The sequence below is a fragment of the Micropterus salmoides genome, unplaced genomic scaffold, assembly GCF_014851395.1.
Source record: "Micropterus salmoides isolate LMB-PRFRI ecotype aquatic unplaced genomic scaffold, ASM1485139v1 Ms_hic_scaffold_20, whole genome shotgun sequence".
NCBI lineage: Eukaryota > Metazoa > Chordata > Actinopteri > Centrarchiformes > Centrarchidae > Micropterus > Micropterus salmoides.
In genome coordinates this window covers 32,463,684-32,483,682 of record NW_024041151.1, presented here as the reverse complement: position 1 = coordinate 32,483,682, position 19,999 = coordinate 32,463,684, and the positions used below count along the sequence as shown (strand labels likewise).

The 19,999-nt window shown below is 40.1% G+C and overlaps 2 protein-coding genes across 2 annotated transcripts in view; one reads left to right on the top strand and one right to left on the bottom strand.

Annotated features, from left to right (window-relative positions):
* LOC119914782 (long-chain fatty acid transport protein 6-like) overlaps positions 1-7,756 on the bottom strand; it is a 28,323-nt gene extending 20,567 nt beyond the window's left edge. Inside the window, exons 1-3 of the mRNA XM_038734303.1 lie at positions 7,208-7,756; positions 4,725-4,928; positions 469-627 (exon numbers count right to left, since the gene is read on the bottom strand). Coding sequence (XP_038590231.1) covers positions 469-627; positions 4,725-4,928; positions 7,208-7,685 — 841 coding nt within the window. The 5' untranslated portion in view covers positions 7,686-7,756. The remainder of the gene's footprint in view (positions 1-468; positions 628-4,724; positions 4,929-7,207) is intronic.
* Positions 7,757-12,119: 4,363 nt separating this feature from the next.
* Positions 12,120-19,999, top strand: part of LOC119915152 (thyrotropin receptor-like) — a 63,791-nt gene continuing 55,911 nt past the window's right edge. Inside the window, exons 1-2 of the mRNA XM_038734752.1 lie at positions 12,120-12,319; positions 12,404-12,475. Of these exons, the coding sequence (XP_038590680.1) occupies positions 12,156-12,319; positions 12,404-12,475 (236 nt within the window). The 5' untranslated portion in view covers positions 12,120-12,155. The remainder of the gene's footprint in view (positions 12,320-12,403; positions 12,476-19,999) is intronic.

Below are 19,999 nucleotides of genomic sequence, written 5' to 3'. Positions count from 1 at the left end.
GGCGATATGGATCAAAAAGTCATATCTCAGTACTTTTAGGCTGAATACTGATATAAAAAATATATTGATATTTTCTTTTAAGTGGGCTGGGGGGTGGGGGTCGGTGTTAGCGGGCATGTTTTTACTATTTGTAGTAGCTTGTTTCTTATTTCACCATTTTAATTATACTTCATTCTCCAACTTATTTCAAACATCAAACTATATCGGTATAAACAGTATTGTCTGATTGTATATCTCTTTTGAAATTATATCGGTATACCTCATAATACCAATGTACCGCCCAGCCCAAACTCCACCTATAATTTCATGGCAATTTTCAATAAATATTGATGGTCCCTCTGCTTTGCCTGGCCCAATTGCTGCTCTGTTTTCTGTCTATATGTGGAACACAGTACCCCTGGTGTACACTAGGGGTAAATGAGTGCCCTTGAAAAAAAATTCTACATAGAGTTAATCAGCTGTTCTTACCAAGGTTTATGCATCCTCCAATCCCTAACAAGGAAGCAGACATGTGGTAAAGAGGAAGTGTGATGTAGATGATGTCATCAGATGTGGCTCCACACATTTGAAAGAAGGCCATACTCAAAATGGCTTTCAAATGACCAACGCGGGCTGCCTTGGAGACACCTGGAAGAGAATGGCACCAGTAACTGCAGAAATAGTACCTGTTGTATTTTTTCAGGAAATAGTTAAAGTTCCATCTAGTGGGTGTCCCTATGACCTTTTAACCTGAGCATTTTATTTTAATCACTCTTACCACATTTCATACCAGTCTTGAGATAATGTAGAGGAGACTGGTGATGGTTGTCACATTTTTGACATTTCTGTCTGTACCTCAGAGCTCTTTTAAGCCAGTGCATTCAAAATGTGATACAAACTAGTTAAACAACACAAATCACCCCAGAGTCTGGGTTAGTTCCAACATACCCTGGGTTCAAATGGAACATTAAGTATGTGAATATGTGTATATGAGCTTTTATTCAGCATTTAAATGCTTTTTTAAGATACATTAGTGTGTCTCTATGTGTGTATGTGTGTGTAGGGGTGATCCAAAAATCATATTTACATGTCAGTAAATGTGTTCAATGTTATGTCATAGTGACATAGCATACTACAACATAATACAATTTAACAAAATGTGTAAATAATGGTGTGTTTGTCTTACACTGTCACAGTGGTGACAGACGTGTGTCACTCGTTGAAGGCAGGCCTCATGGGCCCACAAAGCCTACAGGTCTTACTAACATTTGATCATAATAATAAAACAATTAGACATTACACACACATGGTTCAACATTGTTACGAAACACATTCTGCAAGTTTTGCAACAACTGGACAAGCATTTTCTGATCTATAGCTTGATTTGTTTCATTCCACATCCAGTTATTGTGCATTTAAAGAGCCTCCTAGTGGTCGATTTGAATGAGACTTGCAGTGTATGTGTGAGGTGCTTATGTAGACATATCCTGAAAGATTTGTGTTGATTGGAAAAACAATTTGTATTTTGTAGCCTGATTTGCGTTTTATCCCCTGCAGTTTGTTTGCATTTATAGCGCCCCCCAGGTGTTCAATTTGATTGAAACTTTCAGGGCATGTGTCAGTTACTTATGAGGACATATCCTGAGAGATTTGTGATGATTGGAGAATGAATATGTGATTTATAGTGTAATTTATGTGATGCTAAGCACCTTTCTTGTGCTTTTAGCGCCCCCCTTCAGGTATATCTGGGGCACCTATCTGAACATATCCTGTGAGTTTAGTGATGATTGGCCTGACAGTTGCTGATTTGTGTTCATTTATGTCCAATGCCATGCTCCTTTGAAGTTCATTTGTCCATATCCGCGGTTTGAACCCTAACAAGACTACATCATCCATACTATCATACTATGGTGGAACTGAGGGTCAAAACATGGATTGGATTAGTGAAAGGATAGGATAACACTTCTTTTTTGTGATTGGACAGAACCCAAGTCAATTCAGAGTTTATTCAATGGATGCTGACCATTCTAACTCACTTATAAATATTATAGAATATCATATATATTTAAAGTGGATGTGATCACCCTACCAGGAGTAGTACATCTAAGTATAAAAGTTGCCAAAGTCATTTCCTGTTGCCAGTAGGTGGTGCTTTGTCTATGACTGAATATTGGCATGTAGATGGTTTCAGGGCGGGAGTCTTATCAAGAATGGTTTGGTACAGATGTGAGCGTGTACAGTGAAGTAACAACTTCCTGTTTGCCACACATCAAGGACACCCTTCAACAGAAACTCACAGTTAGCAAACCATTTCATCATCAATGTCTTTAGACTGCTCAGCAAAAATAAAAATTTGAAGTTAATGAATGAATTCTCTAGGTTGAGTTCATTAAAGTGCAAAGCATATGAATGGTGAAAAATAAATTGCACTTTCAATAAAAAATGGCTGACTTCCTGCTGGGTTTAGAGTATGGGCCCAAGAGGCTTTTTCGTGTGTTTTGGGATTAGGGCTGCAACTAACGACTGTTTTTATAGTCGCTTAATCTATCAATTATTGAAACGAATAATAGGCACAATGCGTCTTATTTAGCTATCAGCTTTTAAATTAAACTTGAGGTTGTTTTAGGCATGTGCTAATTAACAGTCGCGAAATATAATAAATACTGCTTTCAAAAATACATCTTTTGATGAACATTTCTGCTGCAGCAAAAGAAAGTTCCACTGAAATCAAGTCCTGATCTAAGCAGCTGATCTGCTGTTTAGTGACAGAGCAGTTTACACGCCAGTACTGCAGTACACCAGGACAAACTGACACTACATACAAAGAAAGGAATAACATCATGCATTACGTTTGCGGAATTTACAAAAGGGGATCAATAATAACGATTTTGCAGTAGACAGCGTTTCACAACATTTATATATTTCTCCCTATCTCAACAATTCACAAAACTCAGTGAATTTTTAAGGGAGTTTGGGGCGGATTACCCGCTGCCTCCACATAGATAGGAGAACTGTTTTCTCTTCTTTAGAAAGTATGAAATTGTCCAGTGTTGTCTAATCTTGTGCACTCGGCAGGAACACGTTCTCCAGCTGGGAACGTCACCATGAGCGATGCATCATTTGTGATTGTAAAGTCAGGGCACATCTGGAATGTGAATGTGGCCATTGGGTATCATTATGTGCTACTCTCAGCGCCATTACAAATCAATCAAAATCGACCAAGTGAAACTATATAGAAAACCTTACAGCTTATAACGTGAAGTAACACGCCTTTAACGTGAAGCTAGCTCGCTAACTAGCTTACCGAGACGAGTCTTCGTCATCCACAGAGCAACGTTAGGTGCCTCCTCTTCAGATGCTCAGGTGCTTCCAGGAAACCTCAGCTTTGCTGCAGTTAACAACCTTTTTTACTGAGTGAAGAGTTAAATGTTCCCACACTTTGGAGGTTTTAGGTTGTGAAGGTGTTACTGAAGAACTGATGTTGTGTTGTTTTAGTAACTTTACTGTTCACATCACTTTACTCCATTAAGCTGACGGTATCGTGACGGCCCGATGACATCATCAACGAATGGATTATTAAATTTGTTGGCAATGAAGTTAATTATCGATTTTCGTCGACTACGTTGCTTAGTTGTTGTACTCCTACTTGGGATGATACATTTGCCTCATACATTTCGTAGGTAAAACGTGGCCTTCATGATCAAAAGTTGTGCTAACTGTGAACCTTCACTGAATGCCGTGTCTGTAGCGTGGGGTTGAATTTGATGTACCACCATGAAACAGTGTACATGTTTAGATCTGTACCAAACTTTACATGTTTGCTAAGAGTCCCCGCTTGAAAACATCTACATGCCAATAGATAGTCATTGTTATAGCGCCAAATACTGGCAGGGAATGACATGTTTTATACTGTGATGAACAACTAGCAAGTTGACCTCATCCACCTCAAATTCAGACAGAAGAGCTTCAAGGCCATGATGATGCAATGGTCTGGCTTTTAATAAAATGCTTTACTTAAGAAGCAGTGTGCCTGGATTTTGTTAGAGATTCCTCTCCCTTATAGTAGTGGACACTATTATAACTACATTTGTATCAGGAGCTCCTGCTTTGTGTTTTATTATTGTCAGATCCAAGTAGCACCTTCTCCACTGTTTTTTATCATTCCAAGAATGTCTCTACTAAATAACTACACACTATAAAGCATTAGTTAAGTATTAGTAAATACGGAATTCATCAGTAGCATTCTTTGGGCTTTGCCACTGGTAGATTTGTGTTACGCTGAGATTGTTTATATTCTTTCTCGGGAAAGTATAAAAAAAAAATTAGCTTATTAACCATTAACAACTCATAAATGGTTTGTCATTAAAATAATACTTCATTTACAAATACCGATCATGAACCGATCATCTGTAAAGTATGAAAATACAATTATTAAGCACACTAACTATGCTTATAAATTACTTGTTGAATTAAAAATGTACTAATACTTAACAACTGCTTCATAGTGTGTAGATAACAAAGAATAAAACATTTATAACTGTATGCATGACTTACTAATGTGTATTAATGTATGAACAATGCTTTATAAGTGATGAATTCCATATTTACTAATACTTAACTAATGCTTTATAGTGTGTAGTTATTATAAAGTGCTACCAGTAGTTTATATGTGATTTTGTGCAGTGGAGGTGGCTCGCCAGTTGTAGGTTATGTAATAACATTAGAATACAATGCACATGCAGTACCTGTGGTGCCTGAAGTAAAAATGAAGAGAAAGTTTGACATGAAGTGAACTTTAGGAAGGTCACTTAAGGTTTCTCCAGACATGTGTTCCAATTTATCTAATAAACTGCTAAAATCCTTGGAGGGTGATGTGTAATCCACCACCCACATAGCCATGTTGTCCCTCTTCAGATCAGGCAGCACTTCTTCCACTATACACACGAAATCTGGACAAACAGACACAATGGGTTATCACACTACTGCTTCATCACACAGAGCCAAAGCCGGTAAACAAACATGTACAAAGAGCTATTCATTCCACTCTATGGTAAATTATATAAATACATTAGTAAATTATACTATAGGGTGTTCCTGGTTGTCCTCCCCTACACACAAATGTGATTTTGTATGCATGTTACAATCAATGAAACACACCCCATGATCATTTACAGACCATGACATTGAAAGGATTCTGGTAAAAGAATCACTATAATCATATCTTTGTGATTCAGGACAGCATACAATTCTAATAAGTGGGTGTGTTTTTTAATGGGAAAGAAGTCATGGAATGGTGCATACATGCTACTTGTCAACTCAGTACAGCTGATAGCATTTCACATGTTAGTAAACTTCCATCAGCAGGACCCAACTTAAAGTACTGATCGTAATGTTACAACAGCTGCAATCGCCAGATAACTCACTGAACGGGTTTCACTCATGTTACTAAAGACTCGGCGTTCAATATCCTGACAATAATTGATTAATGTGCAATATTCTGGTTTATTCTGTACTGTACATAATTCTACACACCAATATTTCATTTGTTATATTTCTATTCATATATATTTTTCTATTATATTTCTTTAATGTCTTGTTACAGGAGCAACTAACGAGACAAATTTCCCTTTGAGAATCAATTAAGTATTTCTGATTCTGAAATTAGGAAGTGAAAACTGGTACAGGTTTATTCTGTAATATAAACTGGTCATGGTTAAGCAGAAGCAGATAATAGTAAAAAGTTTAGTCAAAAAATGTAGGGGTTCACATCAGTTCTCACGTTTAACCCTAATTTTATCAGCTATGGTCCAACGGGGTTGGATAGAATGTTGATTTGGTGTTGAGCTGTACAATTGTTTATGGGAACTCTTATGTCAAACTGGGGAAAACAATGTAAACATCAACCTCGCAGTTGTATTGACTCAGAGATATTGGGAATTTATTAGCTACAATATTCCCCACATGGTGAAAAGAACTACAGAAGTCCCAACAACTTGCTGGCAGTTACATCTAAATTGGGCAGCAACAAAATTATTTGTTTTATCTACACTGAACAAAATTATAAACTTAACACTTTTGTTTTTGCCCCGATTCATCATGAGCTGAACTCAAAGATCTAAGACTTTCTCTATGTACACAAAAAGCCTATTTCTCTCAAATATTGTTCACAATCCATCCACCACCTCACAGGTGTGGCGTATCAAGATGCTGAGCAGACAGCATGAGTTTTGTACAAGTGTGCCTTAGGCTGTCCACAATAAACTCAGGATCTGGCCATTGGGAGTGGCTTTTTATTAAAGTGTGTGAGGATTTTAAATGCCCTAGAAAGGCTGCCATACGGACCACCGGTCGCTACCACAGTCTCTGAGGGAAGGCCTCTCTCTGTTCCTTGTCACACAAATTGTGGCTATACACATTAACAAAGGTGATTTTCAAGGTTTTATACAGTCTATGGTTCCAAAGTAAGCCTAAAGTGACCTTAAATAATTTAAATGATATCAACTGGCAGATGATACATTTATTATGTCCAATAGAGAGGAATGGATCAAAGCAATTAGATGTGTTGAGGAATTTTCTACTATCTCAGGCTTAAGAATAATTTTGAACAAATCTGTTTATTAGGCTGCTAGAACTCAGTTACATACCTGGGTGTGATAAGAACTAAAATCTTTGCAATTACCTAAAATTCAGCCCTATGAGTAAACAAATAACGAAAAGGTTCCAACATGTGGTGGATGAGGGATCTTTCACTGAATGGTACAGTTCTACTATCTAATACTGAGGGAATATCCAGATCTATGTATCCTCATCAATGGAAATGCCTACTGAAATATACAAATAATTAGATAAGATCTTATTTAATTTCATTTGGAGGAACAAATGTCATTATTCAAGGAAAGATACTCCATGCAACATAAAAAAATTGAGGTCTGGAAGTTTTGAGAGCTTACATAATACTTCCAAAAGTTAAATGGCTAAGTAAGTTGATAGAAAAGACAAAATTTATAACACCTTCCCTAATTAAGTAGTATTACATTTCTACTAAAATGTCGACTACAAAATCGATAAATTACTTCCCTCAGAGATTGTGGTAGCTACCGGTGGTCCGTGTGGCAGCAACCAGACCACAGAATTTGCTACAACCCCTGCTGATCAGAACGCTATGAGGACTGACATACTTTAGCTCAGTTACTAAGGTCATTTTCCAAACGTAAAAAACGTGCAATACCTGCGCCAACAACAAGGGTCCCGGCCCCACAACTCTGAATGCAGTGAAGCAGAGATTTGGGTTTGATGTTGACGTTAAGAAAAGCGACTTCACATCCCAGTTTACAGAGTCCCAGCCACACACAAATAAAGTCTGGTTCGTTAAACATCAACAGTGCAACAATGTCTCCTTGTTTCAAAGAGCCCTCCGTCCTGAGCGCGTTCGCAAACTGGTTACTTCTCCTGTCCACATCCTGGTATGTCAGAGTCTGGTTTTCGAAGATGATGAAGGGTTTCTTCGGGTTATTCCTCGCCTGGTACAGAAAACAGTCGAGGTATGTGACGATTCCTTGCTGCATGCGAGACTGCAATGCCTTTCCGTACCTCCGAAGTTTCAAGTAATACATCAAATCCACCCAGAAGAAGCGATAAGTCATTCTTTGGCAGAGAAGCAGAGCCAGTAGTCCTGCTAAAACGCTGGTAAACATCAGAGTTAACATCTTTACCTCCGCCAAGACTGCTACAAAACTTTTCACTGCAATCGCACACGCCTTATTGAAACCTGTAGACAACCCCCCCCCCCCCCCCCCCCCCCCCCACACACACACACACACACACACACACACACACACGGGCATTTAGGGGCGGTGACGAGTCCGCCATTTTCTGTAGATCCAAACGCTGATTTCTTTTCTCCTCAGATTTTTTCCAACTTTAACATGATGAACTGTAGGCTACTGCTTTTTACAAACCATCACAAACTATCAGAGCTCCCTGGGACAAATTTCAGAGTCATTCTATGTAAACGCCCATTGACTTCCTTCTACCTATTTACTGAAGATAATTAGTCCTCAGTCTGTTTTCAGTTATCAGAAATGTTCTCATTTATCTCTTGATTTCATATAAGGCAGGGGTCGGTAAATAAGTCAGACATCGGGACATTTTTTTTCAAGCTGTTACATGGTGGGCCAGAACATTATTTCAGTATTATTTCAAACCCTTGGACACTTTCGTGCAAGTTCAGTGCAGTCGGTAAAATGCGGGGCTTCTGTTGGAGGAATTGTAAGATAGATCCCAAAATCTTGCAGACTTTTTTTCCCCTCCCTAGTTAAACAAATTGATTTGCCTATAAGGACACTGTGCGTCCCGGTGTTTGATCTGCATTCATAAACCTATGAACACTAATTTTCATTTCCCTGAGGAAATTCAGGGGAATCCAATCACACGTTTACTGATGGCTTATTCAGAGGTGTGTCAAGTAAGCCAGAGACTCTTTCAAATGTCCTTCAGAACTTTTCAAAGTAAAAGCTCTCAATGAATTCAACATGAAGTATTGCTTCAAAAAACATTCTTGCGCTTTTATTTTGGATTGTATTTATATTTTAGTAACTGTAACCATCATGACTGAGCTCTATTTCAGCACCAGCCCCTATCAACTTATTCATTTTTTATTTTTCTGCCAGAGACATTGTCACAAAAAACAAAAAAAGAGCATGACAATAAGTGATACGTGAAAGGGAGAAGAGAGCTGAAGCTAAAGCAGCCATCAGCTAATCCAGAAATAAACAGTGAAAAATGCATATCATACAATACCACAAAACTACAAAGGACCAAAAATGGCATTAATAAATAATTAAATACATAACTAAATTAAAATTAATTATATTTTTGTTGTGAAAAGGGCTATTTCTGTATTCCTACATTTATTAATTTCTGTATTTCCACATTTCTACATTTATTTATGCTTTTGCATGTATGCTAATTGAGTGGGTGGTGCCAAGATCAGTCTGAAGCAGGAAGGTTATAGTGATGTGATCAGATATACTACTACTGCCTTGACTTCACTGGTACACTGAAGCTTAGCTTTTAACTCCCTCCTGGCAGCGCTTGCAGTGGGCCACTACTCACCGCACATCTATATTTTACTCTTTAGAATACTGGGACATTTTCCTGCACACTGGCACTTCTCACAAGCTGCCAGTCATTTCTCCCCTCTCCATATCAAGTTCTCTGGGCGATTTGTACGGCTCTAAATAAACAGCCTCAACTATTGCAATGCCCTACCAGGTCTTCCAGCTTGTGCGGTGAAACCCCTACAAATGGCCCAGAACGCAGCAGCGTATCTGGTTTTGATCAGCCCAAAAGGACTCATTCGCATCTGTGACACCACGATGGTGGAACAAGCTACCACACGCCATCAGAGCAGGGATGTCCCTCTCTAACTTCAAGAAACTCCTGAAAACTCATCTCTTCCGAGAACACTTCCTCTTATAACTCCTAACCTCTAACATAAACTTTTACTTCTTTCCCCAGGTATTTACCCCATCCATGTGACATGTGCAAGACAAGACATTAGCTCTTACTCGTATTTATTGCTGTTCTTACTAGTATGTATTGTCAGTTGTAGATCTCTTACTGTATTGATGATTTGTTGATGCTTGTATGTTGTTCCTCAAATGTAAGTTGCTTTGGATAAAAGCGTCTGCCAAATGAGTAAATGTAAATGTAAATACATTACCCAGGAGCCCCTATGTGATGCTCACCTGTTCCCGTTCTCGCCTTTCTAATCTCTGTCAGCAGAGATAGAGGAGGTAGAAGATCGGATACCTTGTACACAGTCTGTATGGGGCAGGAGAGTAAAAAAAGTTTGACGCACTACAGCAAACATGGGGCGGCTGTGGCTCAGGAGGTAGAGCGGAAGGTTGGCGGTTCAATCCCTGGCTCCCCCGGTTGCGTGTCGAGGTGTCCTTGGGCAAGATACTGAACCCCGAATTGCCTCTGTTTCGACCAGTGTGTGAATGTGTATGACTGGTGAATGCAGCTGTAGTGTAAAAGCGCTTTGAGTGGTCGAAAGGCGCTATACAAGAGCATTTACATCAGGGGTGTTTCCAAACAATTCAAAATATAGTGTAATATAATGAGGTAAGGCTCTCAGGCATTCTGTATTGCTGTCATATATATCCAACGAGGGTTAAAAACATTTTAACCCTCGTTGGATAACTATGACCTGGATGACTGAGAATCTTCATAGACAGCTGTCATATATGTTTCTCCTGTAGATCAACTTTACTCATTTAATTTCATTAAAAGCCTTCAGGCGTGTCTGAAGTAGAATGTGCATGTGGCATCTTTAGAAATTCCTGGATTTTTACAGCTCCTCAGCTTTTCTGCTCATGTTCAAAACTTTCTGCACATTAATAATCTCTCCCACATATCTGTGTTCTCTGACATGTGCAGAATAATATTTTGAGACAAAAGTCAGAATATTACAAGAATAAAATCACAATCTATTGAGAATTAAGTCATATTTTTTTAACAAAAGCTTCCTGCCCCTCTGCTGTGCATTGCTGTGCATTACCCTGCGTTATTTTTCTGAGCCCATCTGGGATTGTACTCAATGAGACGAGCGCGCTGCTCTTCATCAGAGGTAGAAATTGAAAACACTTGTGATCAGACAGAAATCTCACCACAAAAATGTTCACTTCAGCACCTCTGATAAAGTGCAGCTCACAGTCGCTTCAGAGGGAATTAAGCTTCCTGGAGCAGAGAGACGGTCAAACAGAGCATAGTGTCTCTGAGTGAGAAGGACAGACACAGAGCGACAGATGTTTGTGTCACAGTCAGGTGTGTTGGTTATTATCTTGCCTACTTTGCAGAGGACTGTTAACCGTTTGTGTAGCAAATACACTGACTAGACACTGACTGACAACATTTATATAATTTAATTAAAATTTGCTAGGGACAATTCAGAGCCCTGGAAAAATGACCTGGCAATAGCGATGATCCTTGGCCTGGTTTGGGAGTAAAGCCTAAGATCCAGGTTTGCTCCACCACATCTGCACTATTTCCTAAGCCGTGGACTGTTGTCCCAGATAGACCGGGCTCTAAAGCGTGTTCCCCGGCAAAAAACACATATTGAAATTGAAATTGGGGAACAGGTTTCAGGCCTGCACATCCACCAATGCCTGTTCAGAGTGCATAAGGCTGAGACCTACTGCTATCTGGGTGCTAGGGTTTTGGACTTGGACGCTATGCTGCCGCAACTCATTAGCAAGCACTCAAATGCCAAAACTGTTATTGTACACATTGGAACTCTTTTTCGACATCAACCTTTTCTAATGCGACACTTCAAAATGCACTGATGGTGTTGTACCAGGCAGCTCCTTCTCTCGTACAAGCACTTTTGACTGACAGACTGATTTTCAGGATTCCCTTGGTTTTAAACGCTCCGTATTTTGTATAGCGCCTTTCTAGTCTTTTTGACCATTCAAACAGAAACTAACATTCACACACCGCCAGGTGCAATTCAGTGTTCAGTATCTTGCCCAAGGACATTTTGACATGATGCCTGGACTGGGGATTGAACCGCTGACCTTCCAATTAACAGGCACCCCACTCTACCTCCTGAACCACAGCCACCCCTAAATAAAAATAAAACCAAGTATATGGTGTTTCTGGAAACACAAGTGAGGCTTCTTTTAAACTTAACACACTCAACAGATTTCAGAAAGTGTTTCTTTATACAAATATCATGACATTTGATTAGATATTAAACTTTTTTTTAAGACCCATATCACTGAATTGGTGAGAGAAAAAAAATGAAACAATCCTTCTCACATACACTACTAGTCCTATTGTTATTATTGTTATTATAATCATTAACATTACAATTATTATCATTACCACTACTATTAATATCTGTACCATTTTTCATTTAGTCTATAGCAACATCACCTTTACTGTCTGTACTTCTGTGTGTGTATATTGTGTAGGCTGCTTTGCTGTCATTGTTTGCATTACACAAGGAGACATTAAAGTCATGTCTATCAATTAGGTTTTTATTTTGAAGGTCTTGACCAGAAGTGCCAGTTTGTGGTCTTGCCAAAGTCCCAGACAGCCCAGCCTCTTTCTAAATCTCTCACTGTGCAGGATTACCAGGGAGTCTCCACCACTGAATTACCACTCTTACAATGAAGTCTGATTTGAAACTCCTTTTTTTCATTTTCAGTACTATTGAGGTCACTTTCCCTGTGGATTATTGTCCAACTCATTGTCGGTGTGACTGGAACATCCATAGTGTGTCATGTTTTGGAGTTAGGTTCATGCCTGTTTTCCATTCCAGCACACAGGAGGTGTAAGTAATAAATTTTTTTTCAACTTGTAACTCTTCATTGTATTAAGAAAGAAAGTCCCAAGACTGTTTACTTATGTTTTGTAGGTGGCTTGTGGGGACAACACTGTCTTCTATTTCTCAGAATGCCTTTGCCAACTTGGCCAACATTTCTCACATGTAAGATTCCCCCGCCCCCACCTCACCCCCACCTCATCCCCACTAACTATTCTTTCAAACCAGCGTAAATGGCAGGAATAGGGAATGTCACTAGAAACTAGCAGGGAGAGCACTAAAAACCTCCACCAAAGCTGTAGGATCTATTACGTTTATTGCATATTAATAGAAAATGTTTTCAACATGTTAATCAACATAGTGGAAGTCCTGAGAGAAAAAGTCATTACTGTACAAAGACAAAAAGCCTTCAATAAACTTTCTAATGGTCCTGCTACCTCTTGGAATCCATTTTATGTATGCTGCAGAAAACAAACAAACACTGGGTCATAATAATCTAGCATGACAAAAAACACAAAAAGTTAAATCTTCTGCAGCAAGGTGAGAAGTTAAACCACTGGGGACATTAAACAAATGGACAAAATATAAAAACAAAATAAGTAGTGATATTGTGCTGTAGAACCTCTGAGGTTGTATTGGATATGTTTTAACTGTAAAAAAGAGAGATCAGAGCTAACTTAAAGAAGAAATTAAAGTTAAATTAAAGCTGCAAGCAGCGTTGGGCGGGCCTTCGCACTTGTAGCGTGTCCGGGTGTGAGCCGGCCGAGTAGCATATTCTGGAGCTCTGCCGGTGCGGCTGTGAATTTCCTACGCGGTTCCGACGCCGCATGAAGGTGTTATATGTCACTTCCTGTGTCCCCTATGTGGAGTTACATAGCACTTGCCGCTATGAATATAAATCGGTATTGGCGTGTAGATGTCTGCAGGGTGGGAGAGTTATCAAGCACGTAAAGTTTGTTTCTGATGTGAGCATGTACACTGAACAATAATGTACCCAAACAATAAAATAAATTCCTTTTATATTTCCCTGCCTTGATGTTTATGTGTACATACAGAGGAAGAATGTGAGAACAGCACACATTTCATCGTTACTGTGTGTTAGAGCATGGGAGAACAGTGGATACTTTTAATACAGCCCACACCCCTAATACTGTGTAACTATAACAAGTAGAGAACAGAAGAAAAAGATCTGAAGTCTGCATAGCTTATTCATATTGTGTAATGAATGAAAATAAATGGGCCTACTAGGCTCCTCTCTACTTTGACATTTAAGATTAGCTTGTTTGATCCACCTTCATACACATGAGACATTACTGTACAACTTGAGAAAGGTGAGTTGTTTTCTGCTCCAGCCTGCCTAAAAGAAAAGCGTTTTTGGGATTAAATGGACTTTATTAGCTGCTGCAGTGCAGGATGAACTCAGAACAGACCCATTTCTCACCTTATTATTCTAAATCATGCAACGAAGAAGAAGAAATGCATAATAAATCCTGGGACAAAATCTGTAGGCAAATACTGTACAGCATGTAGTCTGATGAACAAGACTTGTGTTATAGCTGACTTGGGCAGTGAAATGTTTAATTTTTTTAATTCATGTGGTCATAGTGGTCCACAACTCAAATCAGAATATAAGAATAAATGTTTTATACCACCTCAAGAAGGCTTCCTATCAGAAAGGTAGGAAGGTATTTCAAATGTACAACTGCAGTACTTAAATCTAAGTAATTTCCCTGACATTTTTGTGTTACTTTACTTTTAATAGACGCATGTAACAGGTTTTATACTTCCTGTGAGTATAATCCAATCAATCTTATTTTCATACTGTATATCCGTTGTGTAATTTGATAAATTGTGTTGTATGTCGTGCTCGCATCTCAGAGAAGACTCTGACTGCAACATGCGTCTTTGTAAAGAGAGAAACGGACAGAAAAAGTCTCTACCTCTGCCTGTCAGCTTGCTCTGCTCCGTTAAAACTGAATTTACCATACAGAATTGAATACGAGTGCACTCCAGATTTAGCTGCAGCCAGCTGACCGTGTGCTTCTCCCTATACCGCAGTTCTGTGTCCATGCATGCAGCAATCTGAAAGCACTGTCTGTCGGAGCGTCTACATGAAAAGAGAAGGAAGACATTGCTGGTAGTATTGTCTTCAGAGTTGTTAAACACCTCAGTGCACTGAAGGAAGCCATCTGACTGTGTGAGGGGCAAGATCGTTGACGTCTGCAGGCAGAGTAGGCCTAGAGCTCTCCTGTCTGACTGGTCCACCAATAGCAGAGAAGATGACCCCTTGAGTTATCAAGCACGTAAAGTTTGGTTCAGATGTGAGCATGTACACGTAAGTTACAACAACTTCCTGTGCCATGGCGAAGACTTGATCTCTGACGCCACGCCACGGACAAACCCATTGACGAAAACTCGCAAATAGTACAACTTTTCATCTTCAATGCCTTTAGAAGGCACAGCAGAAATTTGAAGTCGGTCGGACTAAATCCCTAGTAGGAGTTCATTAAAGTACGAAGTGTGTAAATCATCCAAAATTTGACGTAAAATTCAAAATGGCCGACTTCCTGTTGATTTTAGGGCATCGCTCCAAGAGGCTTTTTTATGCGTCTGGACAAGATACACGTACCACAGAAAATTCGTGCACGTAGGTGAAACGTGCGGCGGGGGCTGCTTCGTTAAAAGTCACTTCCTGTTGCCAGCAGGTGGCGCTATGACTGTGGGTGAATGTCGGCATGTACATGTGTTCAGGGCAGGACTCTCATCCTACATGTACACTTTGGTCCAGATGTGAGCATGTACACTGAAGTTACGACAACTTCCTGTGTCATGGCGAAGACTTGATCTTTGACGCCACGCCACGGACACGCCCATTGATGAAAACTTGCAAATAGCACAACTTTTCACCTTCAATGCCTTTAGAAGGCACAGCACAAATTTGAAGTGGGTCGGACTAAATCCCTAGTAGGAGTTCGTTAAAGTACGAAGTGTGTAAATCATCCAAAATTTGACCTAAAATTCAAAATGGCCGACTTCCTGTTGGGTTTAGGCTATGGCTCCAAGAGACTTTTTTGTGCGTCTGGACAAGATACACGTACCACAGAAAATTTGTGCACGTAGGTGAAACGTGCGGCGGGGGCTGCTTCGTTAAAGGTCACTTTCTGTTGCCAGCAGGTGGCGCTATGACTGTGGGTGAATGTCGGCATGTACATGTGTTCAGGGCAGGACTCTCATCCTACATGTACACTTTGGTCCAGATGTGAGCATGTACACTGAAGTTACGACAACTTCCTGTGTCATGGCGAAGACTTGATCTTTGACGCCACGCCACGGACACGCCCATTGATGAAAACTTGCAAATAGCACAACTTTTCATCTTCAATGCCTTTAGAAGGCACAGCACAAATTTGAAGTCGGTCGGACTAAATCCCTAGTAGGAGTTCGTTAAAGTACAAAGTGTGTAAATCATCCAAAATTTGACCTAAAATTCAAAATGGCCGACTTCCTGTTGGGTTTAGGCTATGGCTCCAAGAGACTTTTTTGTGCGTCTGGACAAGATACACGTACCACAGAAAATTTGTGCACGTAGGTGAAACGTGCGGCGGGGGCTGCTTCGTTAAAGGTCACTTTCTGTTGCCAGCAGGTGGCGCTATGACTGTGGGTGAATGTCGGCATGTACATGTGTTCAGGGCGGGACTCTCATCCTACATGTACAGTTTGGTCCAGATGTGAGCATGTACACTGAAGTTACAACAACTTCCTGTTTCATAGCGAATCATCGACGCCACGGACACGCCCATTGTCGAAAACGTGCAAATAGCACAACTTTTCATCGTCAATGCCTTTAGAAGGCAAAGCAGAAATTTGACGTCGATCCGACTAAATCCCTAGGAGGAGTTCGTTAAAGTACGAAGTGTGTAAATCATCCAAAATTTGACGTAAAATTCAAAATGGCCGACTTCCTGTTGGTTTTAGGGCATCGCTCCAAGAGGCTTTTTTGTGCGTCTGGACAAAATACACGTACCACAGAAAATTCGTGCACGTAGGTGAAACGTGCGGCGGGGGCTGCTTCGTTAAAAGTCACTTCCTGTTTCCAGCAGGTGGCGCTATGACTGTGGGTGAATGTCAGCATGTACATGTGTTCAGGGCGGGACTCTCATCCTACATGTACAGTTTGGTGCAGATGTGAGCATGTACACTGAAGATACGACAACTTCCGTGTCATGGCGAAGAGTTGATCTTTGACGCCACGCCACGGACACGCCCATTGACAAAAACTTGCAAATAGCACAACTTTTCACCTTCAATGCCTTTAGAAGGCACAGCAGAAATTTGAGGTCGGTCGGACTAAATCCCTAGGAGGAGTTCGTTAAAGTACGAAGTGTGTAAATCATCCAAAATTTGACCTAAAATTCAAAATGGCCGACTTCCTGTTGGGTTTAGGCTATGGCTCCAAGAGACGTTTTTGTGCGTCTGGACAAGATACACGTACCACAGAAAATTCGTGCACGTAGGTGACACGTGCGGTGGGGGCTGCTTCGTTAAAGGTCACTTCCTGTTGCCAGCAGGTGGCGCTATGACTGTGGGTGAATGTCGGCATGTACATGTGTTCAGGGCGGGACTCTCATCCTCCATGTACAGTTTGGTCCAGATGTGAGCATGTACACTGAAGTTACAACAACTTCCTGTTTCATAGCGAATCATCGACGCCACGGACACGCCCATTGACGAAAACTCGCAAATAGCACAACTTTTACTCGTCAATGCCTTTAGAAGGCACAGCAGAAATTTGACGTCGATCCGACTAAATCTAGGAGGAGTTCGTTAAAGTACGAAGTGTGTAAATCATCCAAAAATGGCCGTAAAATTCAAAATGGCCGACTTCCTGTTGACTTTAGGCTATGGGTTCTTGAGACTTTTTTGTGCGTCTTGATATGATACATTTCCCCAGAAAATTTCGTACATGTAGGTTGAACGTGAATGAGGGGCTAATCTTTTACAATTTTCTAGGTGGCGCTAGCGAGTCATTTTGCCACGCCCATGTGCGAAACTTGTAGAATACGAAATTTTTCACCGGTTCTGACATGTTTGCAAATTTTGGTGAGTTTTCGAGTATGTTTAGGCCATGTCAGTTGAGCCTACTTTGCAGAAAAAAAATAAATTAAAGCTGCAAGCAGCGTTGGGCGGGCCCTCGCACTTGTAGCGCGTCCGCGCGTGACTCGGCCAAGTTGCATATTCTGGAGCTCTACCGGTGCGGCTGTGAATTTCCTACGCGGTTCCGACGCCGCATGAAGGTGTTATATGTCACTTCCTGTGTCCCCTATGTGGAGCTACATAGCACTTGCCGCTATGAATATAAATCGGTATTGGTGTGTAGATGTCTGCGGGGTGGGAGAGTTATCAAGCACGTAAAGTTTGTTTCAGATGTGAGCATGTACACTGAACAATAATGTACCCAAACAATAAAATAAATTCCTTTTATATTCCCTGCCTTGTTGTTTATGTGTACATACAGAGGAAGAATGTGAGAACAGCACACATTTCATCGTTACTGTGTGTTAGAGCATGGAGAACAGTGGATACTTTTAATACAGCCCACACCCCTAATACTGTGTAACTATAACAAGTAGAGAACAGAAGAAAAAGATGTTCTTTCTTTACAACTGTCTGCATAGCTTATTCATATTGTGTAATGAATGAAAATAAATGGGCCTACTAGGCTCCTCTCTACTTTGACATTTAAGATTAGCTTGTTTGATCCACCTTCATACACATGTGACATTACTGTACAACTTGAGAAAGGTGAGTTGTTTTCTGCTCCAGCCTGCCTAAAAGAAAAGCGTTTTTGGGATTAAATGGACTTTATTAGCTGCTGCAGTGCAGGATGAACTCAGAATAAACCCATTTCTCACCTTATTATTCTAAATCATGCAACGAAGAAGAAGAAATGCATAATAAATCCTGGGACAAAATCTGTAGGCAAATACTGTACAGCATGTAGTCTGATGAACAAGACTTGTGTTATAGCTGACTTGGGCAGTGAAATGTTTAATTTTTTAAATTCATGTGGTCATAGTTGTCCACAACTCAAATCAGAATATAAGAAGAAATGTTTTATACCACCTCAAGAAGGCTTCCTATCAGAAAGGTAGGAAGGTATTTCAAATGTACAACTGCAGTACTTAAATCTAAGTAAAGTAATTTCCCTGACATTTTTGTGTTACTTTACTTTTAATAGACGCATGTAAAAAGGTTTTATACTTCCTGTGAGTATAATCCAATCAATCTTATTTTCATACTGTATATCCGTTGTGTAATTTGATAAATTGTGTTGTATGTCGTGCTCGCATCTCAGAGAAGACTGACATGCGTCTTTGTAAAGAGAGAAACGGACAGAAAAAGTCTCTAACTCTGCCTGTCAGCTCGCTCTGCTCCGTTAAAACTGAATTTACCATACAGAATTGAATACGAGTGCACTCCAGATTTAGCTGCAGCCAGCTGACCGTGTGCTTCTCCCTATACCGCAGTTCTGTGTCCATGCATGCAGCAAACTGAAAGCACTGTCTGTCGGTGCGTCTACGTGAAAAGAGAAGGAAGACATGGCTGGTAGTGTCTTCAGAGTTGTTAAACACCTCAGCGCACTGAAGGAAGCCATCTGACTGTGTGAGGGGCAAGATCGTTGATGTCTGCAGGCAGAGTAGGCCTAGAGCTCTCCTGTCTGACTGGTCCACCAATAGCAGAGAAGATGACCCCTTGAGACACAGCACCTCCTCATTTGCATAATGAGGCAGAAATGCATACAGAAATTTAAAAAGGACAGGAAGAAAGAAAAGAGAAAGAAAATAAATAAGGTAAATAAATACAAAGGAAGAATAAAACAGACAAAAATATTAAAACACACACATAAATAAATACATTAAAAAAATTAGTAATAAATAAAGTTTGAAGATTATAAGGGAGAATAAATAAATAAGGTAATTATAACAAAGGTAAATAAGTAAAGGCACTAATTGAAATATATACATTTATGTCTCCTTGTATAATTTAATTAATTCCAACATTTATTTATTTACTTTATTTTTTTGTGTATTTAATTGGATGCTTATTTATTTATTGAGCATTTATTTATTTCTGTATTTATTTCTGACTGTGTCAGGATCGGTCCTCCATAGCGGGGTGGGAGAGTTATCAAGCACGTAAAGTTTGGTTCAGATGTGAGCATGTACACGTAAGTTACAACAACTTCCTGTGTCATGGCGAAGACTTGATCTCTGACGCCACGCCACGGACACACCCATTGACGAAAACTCGCAAATAGCACAAATTTTCATCTTCAATGCCTTTAGAAGGCACAGCACAAATTTGAAGTCGGTCGGACTAAATCACTAGGAGGAGTTCGTTAAAGTACGAAGTGTGTAAATCATCCAAAATTTGACGTAAAATTCAAAATGGCCGACTTCCTGTTGATTTTAGGGCATCGCTTCAAGAGGCTTTTTTGTGCGTCTGGACAAGATACACGTACCACAGTAAATTTGTGCACGTAGGTGAAACGTGCGGCGGGGGCTGCTTCGTTAAAAGACACTTCCTGTTGCCAGCAGGTGGCGCTATGACTGTGGGTGAATGTCGGCATATACATGTGTTCAGGGCTGGACTCTCATCCTACATGTACACTTTGGTCCAGATGTGAGC